The sequence below is a fragment of the Xyrauchen texanus genome, chromosome 3, assembly GCF_025860055.1.
Source record: "Xyrauchen texanus isolate HMW12.3.18 chromosome 3, RBS_HiC_50CHRs, whole genome shotgun sequence".
In the NCBI taxonomy this organism is placed as follows: Eukaryota; Metazoa; Chordata; class Actinopteri; order Cypriniformes; family Catostomidae; genus Xyrauchen; species Xyrauchen texanus.
In genome coordinates, this window is record NC_068278.1 from 40,747,068 (window position 1) to 40,765,570 (window position 18,503).

Consider the following 18,503-nt stretch of genomic DNA (forward strand, 5'->3'; position numbering starts at 1 on the left):
CCAGCGTGCCTGGTACGCCATGAAGATTGATGCAGATATTTTTCTCAACGTGCGTTACCTTGTTGACTACCTATATGCCCAGGGTAAGTTCTCAAGACAAGACTACATCACAGGATCAGTCATCAAAAAATCTCATCCAAACAGGAACAGCATCAACAAGTGGTATATCTCAGAGGATATTTACCCAGACACCGTATATCCCCCATACTTGTCTGGAGCTGCATATGTCTTTTCTTCTGACCTGGCCAGAAAAATATCATTGGCCTCTAGGTTTGTGCGGCCAATTCCACTTGAAGATGTCTATGTGGGGTTGTGCCTGCAACACCTAGGTGTAAGTCCAGTTTACTCATCAAGATTTTTGGGACTCATGAATATTTTTTTGATCCATAAACTTAAGTATGAAAGGTGCAATTTTGCCAAACGCATTATAGTGAATGGTTTTAAACCACATGAGCTTCTTTACATTTGGCATGACTTTCAGTACTCACATCTTACATGTTAGAATGGACTGTAACTGGCATTCTGTTTATGGGGCATTGTGTTTTAGTGGGAGACAGCCCTATAAGTTCGAAGTTTCAATGAAAAATCTTAAAATTGTATTAGAACGACCTGCATTGATGTCACCCACCAAATCTTCACATGTCCAAAACACTTTAAAAAGGTTCATATCATTATGATTCAGTATTAATTCAGTTTTACACGAGAGGACAATATATAGATTAATAGATAACACTGCCATATATAACTGTAAATGGGCATTTTGAGCTGTAAGTAGTTTGAAGAAGGATGCATTTTACATTGAGGATGTATAAAGATAATTAACAATAGTTTTTTCCAGGTACACAGAGGCATTGTAGACCTTGCATTGCAGTGCTAACAGCTGTTCAGGTGAATCCCATAACATGGTTGGTGATGGGCAGGAATCTACTAGGTGCTAGTATACCTGCATCTGGCAGTCTATGAAAAACAAAAAACTATTATTTTTGTCTGGTTTGCAGCCTACAAGCCAGCAAGTGCCATCCCTCTGAAGGCAGAGGAGCAAAAACACTATGAAAAGGGTGAGAGGGGTCTCTTATGATAGAACGTGCTCTCCTGACACACTGCTTGTTGTCGATGTCCTGGATGGGGGCCAGCAGATCCTGTTATGAACAGGTCAGTTTCTTCAGAAAGTGACATCTGTCAAAATCACAGAATGACAAACACCGTCAATTAAAGGAATATTTTGGACTTGCCCCTCTTTTTCTTTAAAAAAGCAAAAATCTGGATTCCAGTGAGGCACTTACAACGGAAGTGAATGGGCCCAATCCGTAAACGTTAAAATACTCAATGTTTTAAAAGTATAGCCATAAGACAAACAATATGCACGCTAATGTGATTTGTAGTGTGATAAAATCGCTTGCTAGCCTTTTCTGTGTAATGTTATTGCCAATTCTACAACTATGTTGCCATGACAAACCCTAAATACCTTGAAATTATTATTTAAAGAACTTTACAGCTCAGATAATACAGTTTATTACAAACAAGTTTTAACAAAATAATCAAAGTGTGCTTTAAAAAAATTATAAGCTTTGCATTTCTGCCTTTTAACCCCTTCAGAAATTGGCCCCATTCACGTCTATTGTAAGTTTCTCACTGAAACCTAGATGTACTTTTTAGATGTACCTAGTCTAAATACATTTTTGTGTTAATCAATATTATGCCACAAATGCTGTTGATTGAGCTTAACTTGTATTAAACCTGGAATATTCCTTTAAAAATATATATCTTGGCCCTTGCAAATATACCGGCTATTCTCTGAATTATTATTATAATTAATTGACATTTATTTATTTTTTTTTTAATAAATGTATTCCCCAAAGATTTACATGTATTTGATCTGCTTGTTTGTGGCTCAGGCCCTTTTCATGTAAAATCTGTCATGTATTAGGTTTAATTGTATAAGTTATCGGTCATATGTACTTTAAACCAGTGGTTCTCAGCCATGTGACCGTGACCCACTAGGGGGCCTCAGCACACTTCCATAGGGGCCTCAAGATGACTTAAAATTAATTTCAAATATGAAATATAAAAATTATTAAAATAATACTTAATTAAAATGCTAAAAAATACTTGTATGTATAGATGTAAGCCTACAAAATGATAAACAGACTCTTTCTGAAGCTCATAGAATCAAAAACTATCCATGATAAATTATTTTAATAAAACACGTCTAGTTTCTGGGTGAGGGGGACATCAAATATTGTCTTGGACAGTGGGGGGCCTTGTAGTCAAAAATTGAGAACCACTGCTTTAAACAATACAAATAAATATATATTATTGTGTTTATGTTTCGTTCACAATCTGAGCTTTGCATTTGTAACATCACAAAGTTTGTGGTGCTTAAAGTAAACAGATGTGTGCGCATTTGGTTATTAATGAATGGAGGAACTAGCTGCGAGGAAATAAAGCTTGTTTTTATAAAGTGAATGAATACATGAATACCCAACCAACAGAACACGCACCATTCACTATAGCTTCAGAAATCACAGACTATGCAAACCGTAAATAAAGAAAGAACAGTTTTACATACTTTCGATTTGAGGAATTAATAACGAGAAAGATGGTTGGTATTTTCAGGTCCAAATTGGTCACTTCTGCGTTTACAAGCTGTGGAATTTGAGCCTGGATAGCGCAGAATTACGTTCGTTGTGTTATAGAATTACTGTACTGTACTGTACGGTGAGTTGACACGATTTATCTACAAACCAACTGCATTGGCCATGTCTAAAAACGTATTAAGCTTCCTACGTAGACAGCATTGGACATTCACGCGCATTCCGAGCAGTGCGACTGGTTTTAGACGCCACTTATAATGAAGGATTCTGCCCAATAAGTTTTCCAAGTGCAATTCGCTACATTTATGCATTTGGACTAAACTACTACATTTATGCATTTGAACTAAACTATTTCTACAACATACAGTGGATTAAAGTGGATACAATTGTCGTTGCACAGTTCACACATACCTTTGATGAGGCTCTGTCTTCGGTTGAAATATTACTGGAAAACTGTGTATCGGTCCCTCTTTTTTATGTGTCTATTAAATCGTTTGATTATTTGAGTCTGCATTTAACAACGTTACACAAGCACAATATGCCCTGTGTTTTATACCGCCTTTAAAGCAGCATATTGCATTCGACATTGTGTGATTTGAAAAGGTAAGGTTTAAAGTTATTTCCTCATCCCAATAATATAAATAAATAATAAAAAATAAAGCAATATTTGTTCATTTCCCTACTTTGTCTTCGTCTGCTGACTTTATGGCTGATCTTTGATACAGCCTTGGTCTCTAAAAGGTGGGTGGGGTTGAACTAAACTATTTTGACGTCACGGCAATTGGCTCCTACAACATACAGTGGATTAAACGTGTATTTCATTTGATGGAGGGCGTTTCGCTGCATTTGAAGATTGTGTAGGCTGAGTGATGGGAAATGGAGTCCTTCTAGAAAACGGTGTAGACGCGATGCCACGAGTCTGTCTCCGTATAGAAACTACTCCCTTAAAGTAAAGAACTCGTTTGGGCTTCAAGTATAATATATTTTATTTCAATTCTGAAGACGCACGTGAAGACGCCAGGGTGCTTTCTGCTGTGAGTAAGCGATGGATACGTTTTTTTTTCCTCATGTCATATGAGTATTTTTTTTTTAATTTAAATTTTTTACATCTTGATAATTTTTGTGAATGAACTATTTATTTTGTGTGTAGCCTATTTGTTTGCTAAATTTACAGCATACACGTGCTGTTTAAACCTGCTTGTCAACAGCCACCAAATCTTGCTCTATTGATATTAGTCTATTAATACAAGCAAACTGGATTCACAACAACATTCCGCAGTCGATATGATAATTTGTAATATAATGATGATAATATAGTAATAATATGGCCAATTTATACCACACCAGCTTCCAAGATTGTCAAAATCACAGTCACTGACTATATCAACATACATTGTTAGAATGCTGAAGTAATCTAACTAAAGATATTTAAATCTGCTATAGACTGTATATTGCCGTTGCACAGTTCACACATACCTCTGATGAGGCTCTGTCTTCGGTTTCAAATATTACTGGAAAACTGTTCTTGTGTATCGGTCCCTCTTTTTTATGTGTCTATTAAATCGTTTGATTATTTGAGTCTGCATTTAACAACGTTACACAAGCACAATATGCCCTGTGTTTTATACCGCCTTTAAAGCAGCATATTGCATTCGACATTGTGTGATTTGAAGAGGTAAGGGTTAAAGTTATTTCCTCGTCCCTAATAATAGGAATAATATAAATAAATAATACAAATAAAGCAATATTTGTTCATTTCCCTACTTTGTGCTGACTTTATGACTGATCTTCGATATCAATCTAGTCTTGCTGTGAATTAAGTCAAATTTCCCTCTTGAAAGCAGAATAATATGAAACCCGTAAAAACATCGTTTTTTTTAAAAAAACACCGTTATTTTACTTGATAAGCTTGATAACACTGTACAAACAGTTTATCTTGAAAACATTGTGCAAACAGTATATGGTCATTCTGCAAGTCATGTTATGCAAGTTATAACTACTTACATAAACCTCTGTACATTCCACGCATAATAATAACGCGGCTGAGAAATTACTCGAGGTGGTTACTCGGGCTGTGGCCAGACTACAGCCCGGTGTTTCGGGAGGTAGAGGCTTCCATCAAAAGTTGGGTGTTATCCAGGATGCGGAACACTCGACACCCCCTCAACAGGAAGTGTTCAAATTGAATACCCATCTCAGAGAACCTGGCAGCGTGGACACTTCTACAGATATTTTTATGTGGGTCCTAAGAACAGTAGAAAAGAGCTACAGAATTAAATTCGCTCGCCACCCTCCGTGTTTTAAACCGGAGCAGGCATGTTTACTGTGGGAAGAACTGCAAATTATCTCGGCCTAGGGGCCATAGAATGTATTCCCCTTCCAGAGGAGTCAGGTTATTACAGCAGATACTTCCTGGTTCCCAAGAAGGGTGGGGGGGGGTTACGTCCGACCTTGGCGTTGCATCCGAGCTTAGGCTTGAACTGCTCAGTTAAGGTGTTCAAGTCCAAGCTGCTAACTATCAAGACGATCGTGTCACAAGCCCAACATCACATTTGGCTAGTCACGATCGATCTCTTGGACGCATATCTTCATATAGAAATTCTGCCACAGCACAGGAAGTTCCTGAGGTTCGCTTTTGGATGCAAAGCCTCCCAGTATCGGGTTCTTCCATTTGGCCTAGCCCAATTAACCCGCATATTCACCAAATGCATGGATGCAGCTCTGGCTCCTGACTCCGGGGCATCCGCATTCTGAATTACATAGACAACTGGCTGATACTAGCGCAGTTCCAAGAACTGGCAGCTCAGCACAGGGATATTGTCTTGGCTCATCTGGTTTTCCGGGTCTGAGACTAAACGAGTGGGATCCAAGGTAAGAAAAGGAGCGTTCTCTCTCCCACCCGGGGAATGACTTATCTGGGGTTATATGGAATTCGATCACAATGCAGGCACAATTGTCTCTGGCTCGAATCATTTCCATTCAGAACACCCTGAGCAAGGTCAGGCTAGGTCAAGGTTGCACTGCTCGTCAGTATCAACGAATACTAGGTCTCATGGCGTCTGCGTCCGCGGTGATCCCTTTGGGCCTTCTGCACATGAGACCGTTCCAGCTGTAGCTAAAAGCCAGGGGCATCTCATCCAAGGGCCGGTCCCCTAACGCAAATAAGGGTTACCCGCCGTAGGCTTCGTTCCCTTTCTGTGTGGTTCAGACCCTGGTTTCTTACCTTGGGTCCCACTCTAGGTGCGTCTTGTCATCGCAGGCTGCTAACGACAGACGCCTCCCTGAAGGGCTGGATAGTGGTCTTAAGTGGTCGTCCAGCTCAAGGGGAATGGAGGGTCATCAGCTCGATTGTCACATTAACTGTCTCAAGCTGATGGCTGTATTTCTGGCCCTGAAATACTTCCTCCAGAGGCTGTCATGTCTTGGTGCGGGTGGACAATACAGCGGTAGTCTCTTACATAAACCATCAAGGAGGTCCACGTTCATGTCAGCTGAATTTTTCTGGCACGTCGGATTCTCCTTGGGGCCCAGGGCAATTTCCTGTCACTCAGGGCAGCTTATATCTCTGGATGCCTGCATGTGGGAGCAGATTTACTGTCCAGACAGGAAATACCGATGGGGGAGTGGAAACAAATCTGGGTGAGAGTTTTCAGGGCAGAATTGGACCTCTTCACCTCGACTAATAATGTCTCCTCTACTTCTCTCTGAGTCACCCAGGGTCTGGACGCGTTGGCGCATACATGGCCCAGAATGCGCCTGTATGCGTATTCCACTGGTATCTCTGCTCCTGGGAGTCTTGACCAGAGTTCGCCAGCAAGGGTGCGCCGCGCTGGCCGAACAGGGTATGGTTTTCGGAGATAATGTCTCTCCTCGACGGCTCGCCTTGGTGATTCCGGACAGGAGTGACATTCTGTCTCAGTCACAGGGGACAATATACCTTCATGTTTGGCCCATGAAGGGTACCAACTGAGGGACACAGGGCTTTCTCCTGAGGTTATCGAGACCATTTTTAGTGCTAAGGCTCCCTCTACTTGGAACAAATCTGGGTGAGATTTTATAGGGCAGAAGTGGACCTCTTCGCCTCAAAAAACAGCGCAATGTCTCCCCCACTTCTCTCTGAGTCTCTCTGGCCCAGAATGCGCCTGTATGTGTTTCCCCTCTACTAGAAGTAACGCCAATAAATGGGTTGTGTTTGAAAGATGGTGCAGTGCACGTAATGCAGATCCAGTTAACTGCCAGATTGCTTAAGTTCTGGACTTTCTGCAGGAAAAACTGTCAGCAGGCATATGCCCCGCTACTCTCAGGGTCTATATGGCCACCATTTCGGCTTGCCACGCCTTGATGGATGGGGTGCCCTTTTGGGAGGCATCCTCTACTCACTCGCTTCACTCGTGGAGCCATGCGACTGTGGCCTTCTGCTAGGAACAGGACCTCTTCATGGGACTTAGCAATAGTCCTTGAGGGCCTGGTTGAGACCCCCTTCTAACCTCTTGAGTCAGCGTCTGGTAGACTTCTGACTCTCAAGATGGTTTCTTATGGCGATTACCTCTCTAAAGAGAATTGGGGACCTACAGGCTCTGTCTGTTTTGCCAGCCTGATTAGAGTTTGCCCCAGGAATGACCAAAGCAATTTTGCACCCTCATCCTGACTACCTGTCTGAGGTGCCTTTCTCGAACCTTAAACCCGGTCACTCTCGAAGCCTGCTGCTCCTCGCCATTTACAATGCCGGAGCAGGAAAGACTTCACAGACTTTGTCCAGTCTGTTCCCTTCAGACTTATGTCCACCGCACTAGCCAGTGGTGTAAGTCAGGGCAACAATTCTTTGCCATGGGGGCCGCAACAGGGGGGCGGCCGCCACCAAGCAGACTGTGTCGCATTGGGTGAGGGACGCTTCTGCCCAGGCCTACGAGGCGCGCGGTCAAGCTTTGCCAGTAGGTATCAGGGCTCACTCTACCAGAGGGCTCGCCTCCTCTAAAGCCTTGGCTAGAGGTCTCCCTCTGCAGCATGTTTGTGATGCGGCAGGTTGGTCCTCTCCGCACACATTCATCGGTTTTATAATTATATAAGTCCTTGAGTCGACATCTCAGTTTCATGTATGTGACCTCTCATGCTCTTGTGAGCACACTACACAACCGTAGGGGGTCCGGACAGCCACAGTGCGGCGGCGTGGGTATTCTCGTTCCCAAAGCGCTTTTCCAGCGCAGCATCAGAAGTGTAGCTTTTTGAAAAGGGACCGTCTCTGGTTACTTAAGTGTAACCTTTGTTCCCTGAAAAAAGCGGAACGAGATGCTGCGCTTCATTGCCGCACTGGGATGCCCAGGACTGCTCTTCAGACAAAATACCTGACGATGCTCCTGTGACGCATCTATTTATAGCCCTGCCCCAGGTGCATCCAATGATTACACTGGCAGAGGCTATAAATTCCTTTCAATGTTCATTGACATGATGCATACATATTCACAGCTGGTCACACCTAAAGCTGTTCCCAACACTCTTTTCCAGTGCAGCATCTCGTTCCTCTTTTTTCAGGGAACAAGGGTTACACTTAAGTAACCTGAGACGTTTTCATTGCATAATTAATGAGGTATGTCTGTGCAGGTTTTGGTGACTGTTATTAATTAACATTTAAAAGTTATTGGGGGTTATAGTTTCATTATGTCATTGTATGTTAAGGAATTGATTTTTATAACAGATTTGTGTTCCTTTAAATTAGTTGTGTTACTGTTTAAGGAAATGACGTTAAGCACTAAGGTTTTCGACGTTTGATTTGAATTTGTTTGGTATATGATTCTGTGTTTGATGCGCTCGTGCCACCACACACTTGAATTGAGATGGAATTGTTCCATATGATTTGTATACAAATGCACAGGAAGCGATCCACAAATAAATGCACACGATTCACAAATGAATGCTGGACAGAGTTGTGTTTGTGAGTTAAAACTCTATTTGTTAATATTTTTTTTTAAATTTCAAATTTCATTTAATTTATTTGTGAATTCACTTTATTTTTGTGAAACTCCTAACATATATTTATAAATCTCATTCTTTTAATTTGTGAATTCATAAAATTTTTGTGAAACTCCTTACAATTATTTGTGGATCTGATTCAATTTATGTGTGAAACAATTTTTTATTTGTAAATCTCTTTTCATTTTTATTTGAATATGAAACAAAAATAACCCCATACACTTGTGACGCCTGCTGGTGAAATCACATGACTTGACCAGTGTGATTCATGCTTCGAAGCATTGGAATTATTATAAGCAAATTATTTCAAGTTTCAAGGCTTTATGAAGCATGTTTCTGAAGTGCTCATCACTTTCTAAATAATGCTGATGCCTGACCTTCTCATTGCTTTAGAGAGACATCAGTTTGATCATTATATTTAATGAAAAATAGGAAAGCATTAACTCAAAGCAGCAAGTAGTCACTGCTTTTCTGCCAATTCCCATGCTATTCTACTATTAATGCATGTCTTATTTATGTCATCCAAAGTTCCGTTGAGGTCATTTTTAAATCTGTTTAAATGATTTACAGCTTCACATTCATAGCAATTTGTTAATTTGCAAGTGCATAATATGCTGTAGGATTGTTATACTGTATTGATGTTTTATAGATATTTTAGTAATATTCATAAGCTCAAAGTTAGTCAGTTCTGTACTGTGTATACTATGAGAATTTATAACTTCCTCTTTCCACGTAGACTGTTTTATTTGTCTTCCTACTCTTTTACCAGTGCAGCGTAGATATTTAGAGTTATTATGCAAAGCAGGCAGTTTCTTGCTGATGGTAGTTGACCAAAGAGCTTTCCACTGCTCTTTCCATTGCTCTTGGTAAATATGTCCCCTAAAATATTTCTGTGTGGAGAAGAAAATGGGTTGTTAAAATGAGAGGTCCATGTTGAGGGCAGACTGGCAATAAGAACATTTCCTCAGAAGATGATGCTGAGGAGGTGCATGATGTTTGTGTTGATCAAATTTTGAGATGTGCTTGGAGAACAATTGAATTAGTTCATGAGAAATATCTGATAAGTTACTGAATCTTCCTGATCAAACAAAGCAGTGCTCTCATCCAAACTTCATACAACCTTTTAAAATGCAATGCACCAGTTACAGATATATTAAGTGTTAGGAATAAGTATAAGGAAAAGTTGACCCAAAAATGAAAATTCTGTCATTATTTACCCTAATGTTGAGCCAAACCTGTGTGACTTTCTGCCATGGAAAACAAAAGAAGAACATTTTGACTTTTCTTAACAGGGTTAATTTGTCATATAAAGAAAGTGAATAGTGTTTCTGGTATGTCAGGCTCCAAGAAGGACAATAAACAAAACTAAAAGCTAGCGATACGACACCGTAAAAGCAATCAATGCGACTCTGCACTATATTCCAGGTCTTCTGAAGCCCTACGATCACATTGTGTGATTATCAGAATTAAATGTATTGTTTTATTCACTCTGAAATCAAATAATTAATAAACTCCATAAATCACATATGGTGGCATTGATAACATCAAACCTCATTGGATCTTGCAACATGACGTCATGACATTAGGTCACGAGACTCAATGAGACATAATTTGGTATTATTGACATACTGTAACTATTCTTTCTTGAGATTTCTGTGACTGCTGATGCTCAGGGATTTTCATGCACAGCAGTCTCTAGTGTTTACTCTGAATGCTGCCAAAAATAAAAAACATCCAGTGTGCAGTTCTGTGGACGGAATTGATGAGAGAGGTCAATGGAGAATGGCCAGTCTGGTTTGAGCTGACAGAAAGGCTACGGTAACTCCGCTGTTCAATTGTAGTGAGCAGAATAGCATCTCAGAATGCACAACTCGCTCGAACCTTGAGGCGGATGGGTTACAACAGTAGAAGACCATGTTGGGCACTTTATTAGGACCATAGTGTTCCTAATAAAGTTCTCAGTGAGTGTATATACACTCACCTAAAGGATTATTAGGAACACCATACTAATACTGTGTTTGGCCCCCTTTCACCTTCAGAACTGCCTTAATTCTACGTGGCATTGATTCAACAAGGTGCTGAAAGCATTCTTTAGAAATGTTGGCCCATATTGATAGGATAGCATCTTGCAGTTGATGGAGATTTGTGGGATGCACATCCAGGGCACAAAGCTCCCGTTCCACCACATCCCAAAGATGCTCTATTGGGTTGAGCTCTGGTGACTGTGGGGGCCATTTTAGTACAGTGAACTCATTGTCATGTTCAAGAAACCAATTTGAAATGATTAGAGCTTTATGACATGGTGCATTATCCTGCTGGAAGTATCCATCAGAGGATGGATACATGGTGGCCATAAAGGGATGGACATGGTCAGAAACAATGCTCAGGTAGGCCGTGGCATTTAAACGATGCCCAATTGGCACTAAGGGGCCTAAAGTGTGCCAAGAAAACATCCCCCACACCATTATACCACCACCACCAGCCTGCACAGTGGTAACAAGGCATGATGGATCCATGTTCTCATTCTGTTTACGCCAAATTCTGACTCTACCATCTGAATGTCTCAACAGAAATCGAGACTCATCAGACCAGTTAACATTTTTCCAGTCTTGAATCAGTCGGCCCATTCTCCTCTGACCTCTAGCAACAACAAGGCATTTTCGCCCACAGGACTGCCGCATACTGGATGTTTTACCCTTTTCACACCATTCTTTGTAAACCCTAGAAATGGTTGTGCGTGAAAATCCCAGTAACTGAGCAGATTGTGAAATACTCAGACCGGCCCGTCTGGCACCAGCAACCATGCCACGCTCAAAATTGCTTAAATCACCTTTCTTTCCCATTCTGACATACTGGCCCTGTCCCAAATGGCACACTCCGGACTTGTGGACTTCCTCAGAGTCCACACTTCGGTGACGTCATGTAGTGCAGACTTATAGGGCCCCTCGCGCAAGTCCACAAGGGCACATTGAGAAGTATTTTTGGGACAGACTCGATCGTGAAGCATGGTTATTGTTGGACAGGAGCTGCAGGTTCGGTTCGGGGAAATATGATGCCTATTGTTGTTGTTTTTACTATTGTGTTTGCGAGATGGCTTGCCATGCAGAGAAATCACATTTATACGCTCCGACGTCGTAGAAGACAAGATTATTTTTCATGCATACAAATGCTGATGTTATGCACGGAGGAAAGGGTAAGCAAGTAAATATATTGAATTTGTAGATAAACATATAACTTGTCAAAAGTCGTTAATGCATTAAGTCATTATTATTTGATTTACTGTTTAATTTTCTTTTTTCTTTATATACACATATATATATATATATATATATATGTATTTTATATTTTTTATGTGTACCTTGTTTTTTTTATGTTGTTTTTAATTTACAGGTTTAAATATCCATACTTCACTTACATATGACTCAGTAAAGCCCTGCCATTCGGTTCTATATAATGAATCGTTATGCGATCAGCCTATTATTCAGCGCGCTGTTACTATGTTTGAGACATCAACCACTGGTCGATGACCATAATGTTTGTATAAACTGTAGGTAACAACTGGTAAAATGTACACAGTCATAAAAACCATAATGATACTTACACTTAAATATTTTCTTCTCAGCCATGTTATCAATTGTCTGGGTCCGTGAGCGAAAGCGCTCTTCACACCAGTTGTCAGATTGGCCTTTCGCAAGGACTCCTGGGTACTTGAAGTGCGTGAAGCCTGGATCTATGCGGGCTTCAGCGGAAGACCGCTTCAAGGGTACAAAGGGGGCGCTGCTGAGCACACTTCAGAGCGTTAAAATGCTAAATGGGACGGCCTACGGACTCGTAGACTCAGCGAGCACGCGCAATTTAAGTCCACGAGACCGAAAGTCCGCATGAAGTGCGCCATTTGGGACAGGGCTTCAGTTTGGAGTTCAGGAGATTGTCTTGACCAGGACCACACCCCTAAATGCATTGAAACAACTGCCATGTGATTGGTTGATTAGATAATTGCATTAATGAGAAATTGAACAGGTGTTCCTAATAATCCTTTAGGTGAGTGTATTATTTACTGTATGATTTGAAGCATAGTTTGAGTGTCTGCTTCGTTGTACATGTAAGACCAAAATCAGTCTTCCCTCATCAAATGTTTACTTTACTTGCAAATTTCTGTTCAAGTAAAAGTCTTTTTCTTTTTTTTTTTGTGTGCTTTAGCATGCCATGACACAAATTAAACAGTCATACATTTCACTTCACAATGACATACAGATCCAAAGTTATATCTTCACAGTTTATAATTGCTAATTATTTGGCAGAAAATAATCCTGACAAAGCAGCCTCTGTTCAGAGTAATTGTTCGGAAACTAGATTTCTCCAGCTTTTCCTTGGATTGATTTCCCCAGACAGGTGGGCTCCCTTTTTTTAATGAACACCCATTATGACTGCCATCACATCTTAACTACTTTAAAAATTCTGTTTGTAAAGACACGTTAGTTTAATCAGTTCGGTATGCTGCAACAGTAACCAATAAGCCCCAGCCTCCTAGAAAAGAGGCTAATATTCTGATAGTGAAAATGACATCAGTAAATACTTCAACATTTTTGGTGTTATTTGGAATGCCATGCTGACTGCTGTGCTGGATTTTGTTTTGTGTACAGAAAGCGAGTGGGAGAGAATGTGAGGGGGAGATCTATGGCCTGATGCCAAAGCTCTCTCTTCTCCAATGGATCTGGAATAGACTAGAACTACTGCCCCTGCAGTTCACACCAATTCCATCAGCTCAGGGGCCAATGTAGATGTTCAGCACCTGTTATGATGTGTCATGCATGGACTCATGCTAATTATGGTTTGAGTGGAAGTGATTGCTGTGAATTTCATGGCTTGAACATGTGATGTCCTCACATGTTCAGAGGAAAGGTTCTTATTAGCATCCTCACTGTTGTTTCCCGGTGTCTGACTTTAATCTCTGTTCTTGGCTGTACTTTTCTGAGTCATTTTGGAATTTTGGACCTGAATAACAACATAATTTCAGTTTGTTTCCATGCAAAGCTATTGTATGGCTTCAGAAGAAATGAAATAAAGTTTTTCAAAGGAATAAAAAGCTTCTTTGTCCTTTTTTCTAGGTCCCCAAATGGTTTTGTATGGAATGGAAAAGAGCAGTGTCAATATTCTTCAGAATTACTCCTTTTGAGTTCCATGGGGGGGGGGGGGTGTAATACAGGTTTGAAACAACATGAGCATCAGTAAATTATCACAATTTGTGTTTTTTTGGGTAAACTAAAATCCCAATAACCTTAAAGCTTGTCTGCATGTCTCATGAGACTGTAAATTGCTGTCTTGCTAGTCTTTACAATTGATGCTGATCTGCTCTCATTTGTGCTGAATCAGTCTTTCACCTGCATGAATCAGTCTTTGTCTTTATGTTGTGCAGTTTTACAGCCTTGTTATTCCTTCACTTTTATACCCTACCACCGTAAACAAGAGCTTTCCTGCTCATTGACCTAACTGAGTACTCATGAGGTTTAAATCAGCCTTTTGTACCGATTTACTTTAATCTACACAGATAAACTAACACTACCTGTTTGCCAATTAAAGCTTTGTATTTTATGAATATTTTAAATGAGTTTTTATGACACTGTAACATTGATAGGATTCTCAGGGCAAATGGAGGAGTCAGGAGGCAGCGTGAGTACTTAAATGATTACTCTTCAGCTTTGTTCACAAAACTCAAATAAAAAGGCAAGGCCATAACCAGGATTTTTCAAATACCGAGGTCAAAAATAACACTTGAGAAATAAGTTTGGCTGACAACATGTTTATTTTCAATAACAACATGTGCAAACTGTGCACCGTGTGTGTGTGTGTGTGTGTGTGTGTGTGTGTGTGTGTGTGTGTGTGTGTGTGTGTTTTCCTGTATCTGGGTGTGAACTGTTGAACTATATCCTGTAGGTAGTTGTGGCTTCTTGTGCAACCTCTGAAACGCTGGAGATCCATTTGTAGTGTATGCATCCTCTGAAATGGACTTGGGTTCTCACCACTAACTGTAATTGATAGAAAAATATTTCCATTATCAGTTCAGTTGACTCAACTGTTAGTTGATACAACACCTGTACTGCAATGCATACATACAATACATAAAATAATAAAGAATAGCGTTTTTCCAGTCCCTAAATCCATCCCTCTGGAATGTGGTGTTTGACCTTTTCTGACTGTTGAACAGTATACACGCACAACAATATGCTGCATCCTCAGATGGAGAGTACCGTAGCCAGGGGTATTTATTTTCCCACTTCACACTATACCTCAACCGCCTTTTCCCAAATTGCCTTTGGGGATATATATACTGGTCCCTGCTCCATTTGTTTTGAAGTATGCTCTGCCTCTCCTCATCAGAGTTGTGGCTTCTGCATCTTTTCTGCATTGCAGGGTCATTGGCTGCAAAGCTTGAATCTTCTGACACAGTGTGTCACATCTTGACTAGCGTAAAGACGCTGACTACCACACCTTCAGTCGCAAGTTCGAATCCAGGGCGTGCTGAGTGACTCCAGTCAGGCTTCCTAAGTAACCAATTGGCCCAGTTGCTAGGGTGGGTAGAGTGACGTTGGGGTAACCTCCTCGTGGTCACTATAATGGTAAATGGTCTGCACTTATATAGCAGACCATTTTTAAACTTAGCGGTATTCAAATCGCTTTACACTGCGTCTCATTCACCCATTAACTCACACATTCACACACCAATGACGGCAGAGCTGCCATGCCTACCGGGAGAAACTTGGGGTTCAGTGTCTTGCCCAAGACACTTACACTTCGACCAACCCTGGACAACTCACTCTACCACCTGAGCCACAGCAGCCCCAGTACCATAAAGTGGTTTTATATGGTATATGGTTATCATAAAGTAACCATAATGTGGTTCTCGCTCTCGATTGGGGTGTGTGGTTAGTTGTGTGTGGATGCTGCGGACAATAGCATGGGCCTCCACATGCGCTAGGTCTCCACGGAACATGCTCAACAAGTCATGTGATAAGATGCACGGATTGACATCTCAAATGCTTAGGCAACTGAGATTTGTCCTCCGCCACCTGGATTGAGGCAAGTCACTACACCACCAAGAGGACTTAGAGTGCATTGGGAATTGGGCATGCCAAACTGGGGAGAAAAGGGGGAGAGACATTTTTTTTTTAATGAAATTTCAAACTGTGACAATAGCTTGTATCATAATTAAAAATAATTATTTTATGACCATGTAACTTTATAGAATGTGAAATTTGTACACAAGCTAAAATGTGATTAATAGGGTATAAATTTAAATATGAAAATAAAATGTACAATCTTGCATATACTTTATTGGGTGAAATTATACAGTATATATATATATATATATATATATATATATATATATATATATATATATATATATATATATATATAAATCAATTATATGATGATACCCCTTCTCGGTTTTCTAAATATATTTTTTAGGTGTTAATTGCATTATGCTTACATGTTGCCAAAAACTAAAATGTACTAGCCAATGGCGATTAATTGTCCAACGTGTCTGTAGAGGGTTGCCATGGTAAATTTATTGCCAACGAACACAAAACTTATTGCAAGGGCACACAAAAATATTCCATAAAAAAGCATCTGCGCCCTGTCCTCTAAAGTGCTCCGTAGGTTTAAGGGTAGGGTTAGGAGAGAAAAATTCTTATTAACGCAGTTTAAAAACAACAGAAGTCATTGGAAAGAACCCCACCATAACATTTTTTTTTTTGTGTGTTTTTGTTCTTAGCGGAGATCTCCAAGATGTGTGAGGTGGACGTTCCTTCTGAGCCCACCAGCCCAACACTGTATAGAGAATCGTCTGATACTTACTACCATGTGGACCGCTGGCAGAATCTACGCACAGCCGTTCGCAAGCTAGAATTCTGGGAAAACTTCACTCATGAGCTAATTGGCAGTGGCTTCTTCTCAAAAGTTTACAAGGTAATAGTCCTTTAAAATGTCAGCTGATATCATAATGTGGTATAATGGGGATAATATCTCCATAATATGCAATAAATAAAAAATGTTTTGGCTGAATGTATACATTTATTTCCATAATTACTTGCTTGCAACAGATACACAGATGCATGCCAAGTACATAATGTATGTGCATTGATTTACTCTGTTTTGCTGACGATTAATATTTTTTATAATTAAAATAACTGTGTTACAGTGAAGTCTATCACAGACTAACATCACTATACGTGTCAAAGCCCAGTCATCCTGCTCAGCAAATTAATGTTCTGTTTATCTAAGGCTTGCTATTTAGAAGAATAAAGCTGTGTGATAATCTGTCTTAATGGAAATTATTTGGCATCATGCTGTTGTACTGCAGAAGATCTACCACTGTGTGCTATAAGTGTGTGTATATACAGTATATTAATGCCATTAATATACTGTATATACAGTATATTAATGGCATTTGTACAGTAATTGTATTGTAGTCTTACTAATTAGGACATATTGGTCAGCCAGGCCCAGTTTGAAGTGGCCCTCATGCCTGATTAGACTTAACCCATTAATGGGTTTCTGAAGAGTCCCTGTTGTGCACATTACATAACTAATGATTGCCTAGCTCATAGATGCCAAACCAATATTACTAGCAGTTCTGTTCCTTCTTGTATTATTAACTGTATAAGTGGACTACATTTGAATACATTTGTTTGTGTATGTGTGTACTGTATATTGTATATTTTTAGTTTGAGAGAAAGGAATGTCTTTAAAGCTCTTTATGGTTCATTCACCTCTTCTGTAATCAAATTGTTCACTGGAATTTACTGTCATTGTCAGGTGATCCATAATAACACTCAGAAAGTGATGGTAATAAAGATTTATAAGAATGATGTGGACCAAGACAGCATTGTACGAGAAATCAGCCTTCTGCAGAAACTCTCTCACCCCAACATAGTGAGGTAACACACTTGTTAATGCTAATTAACAACTCTAATTAACACTCTTTCGTGCACAATTCTGTGATTGAACTCCCTCATCTAAATGTAAAGTAGACATTTCAACCTTTTATTTAAGCCTTCAAACCTCATCATGATTTGTATAAATTATTTACTGTATAGGCCATATATCTGTATAAATAATGTTGACCCATGTGGTTGAGTTTTTTGTTTATTAAAAATGTACAAAATTAAAGTAAAAACTAAAGTGTGGGTTATTGCAGTTTTTTTTCTGTAGGTGACCTCTTATAATCAGTGTGCTGTCCATCATGCTGCTATTATAATGCGTATAATCTAAAATTGTGAGCATGAGTGTTTATTTAAGCAATCTCAGAATGTATTTTTCCAGTGCTTTATGGAAAAACAGAGCCACATTCAAAGCTCTCAGCGCAGCTCTAACCTTATATCTTTCCAGCTACCTGTAGGCTTCTATTACTCTATTACAGTAACATTGACCTATAAACAGGATTTCTGAATTTGACAGAAACCATATACACCGATCAGTCACTACATTAAAACCACCTGCCTAATATTGTGTAGGTCCCCCTCATGCTACCAAAATAGCAACAACCAGCATCTCAGAATAGCATTCTGAGATATTATTCTTCTCACCACAATTGTACAGAGCGGTTATCTGTGTTACCGTAGACTTTGTCAGTTCGAACCAGCCATTCTCTAATGACCTCATAAACAAGGCATTTCCATCTACAGAAAAGGATTTTTCATGCACATATATTTCATGCATTTTTCAACAGTCTCTGGAGTTTACTCAGTGGTGCCAAAAACAAAAAATATTAAGAGAGCGGCATTTCTGCACATGGAAACGCCTTGTTGATGAGAGATGTCAACAGAGAATGGCCAGACTGGTCCAAACTGACAAAGTCTACAGTAACTCAGATAACTGCTCTGTACAATTGTGGTGAGAAGAATAGCATCTCAGAATGCTATTCTGAGATGCTGGTTGGTG

The 18,503-nt window shown here is 39.9% G+C and overlaps 2 protein-coding genes across 4 annotated transcripts in view; both read left to right on the top strand.

Annotated features, from left to right (window-relative positions):
• b3galt8 (beta-1,3-galactosyltransferase 8) overlaps positions 1 to 968 on the top strand; it is a 26,808-nt gene extending 25,840 nt beyond the window's left edge. The window contains exons 2-3 of the mRNA XM_052107663.1: positions 1 to 331; positions 839 to 968. Of these exons, the coding sequence (XP_051963623.1) occupies positions 1 to 331; positions 839 to 877 (370 nt within the window). The 3' untranslated portion in view covers positions 878 to 968. The remainder of the gene's footprint in view (positions 332 to 838) is intronic.
• LOC127630164 (dual specificity testis-specific protein kinase 2-like) overlaps positions 519 to 18,503 on the top strand; it is a 28,218-nt gene continuing 10,233 nt past the window's right edge. Inside the window, exons 1-4 of one of the 3 annotated variants that reach the window (XM_052107636.1) lie at positions 519 to 888; positions 999 to 1,152; positions 16,336 to 16,529; positions 17,379 to 17,500. In XM_052107636.1, coding sequence (XP_051963596.1) covers positions 16,350 to 16,529; positions 17,379 to 17,500 — 302 coding nt within the window. In that variant the 5' untranslated portion in view covers positions 519 to 888; positions 999 to 1,152; positions 16,336 to 16,349. Of the gene's footprint in view, positions 889 to 967; positions 1,153 to 3,470; positions 3,629 to 16,335; positions 16,530 to 17,378; positions 17,501 to 18,503 lie in introns of those variants that run through there. The other 2 variants (XM_052107644.1, XM_052107651.1) reach the window with 2 other exon arrangements.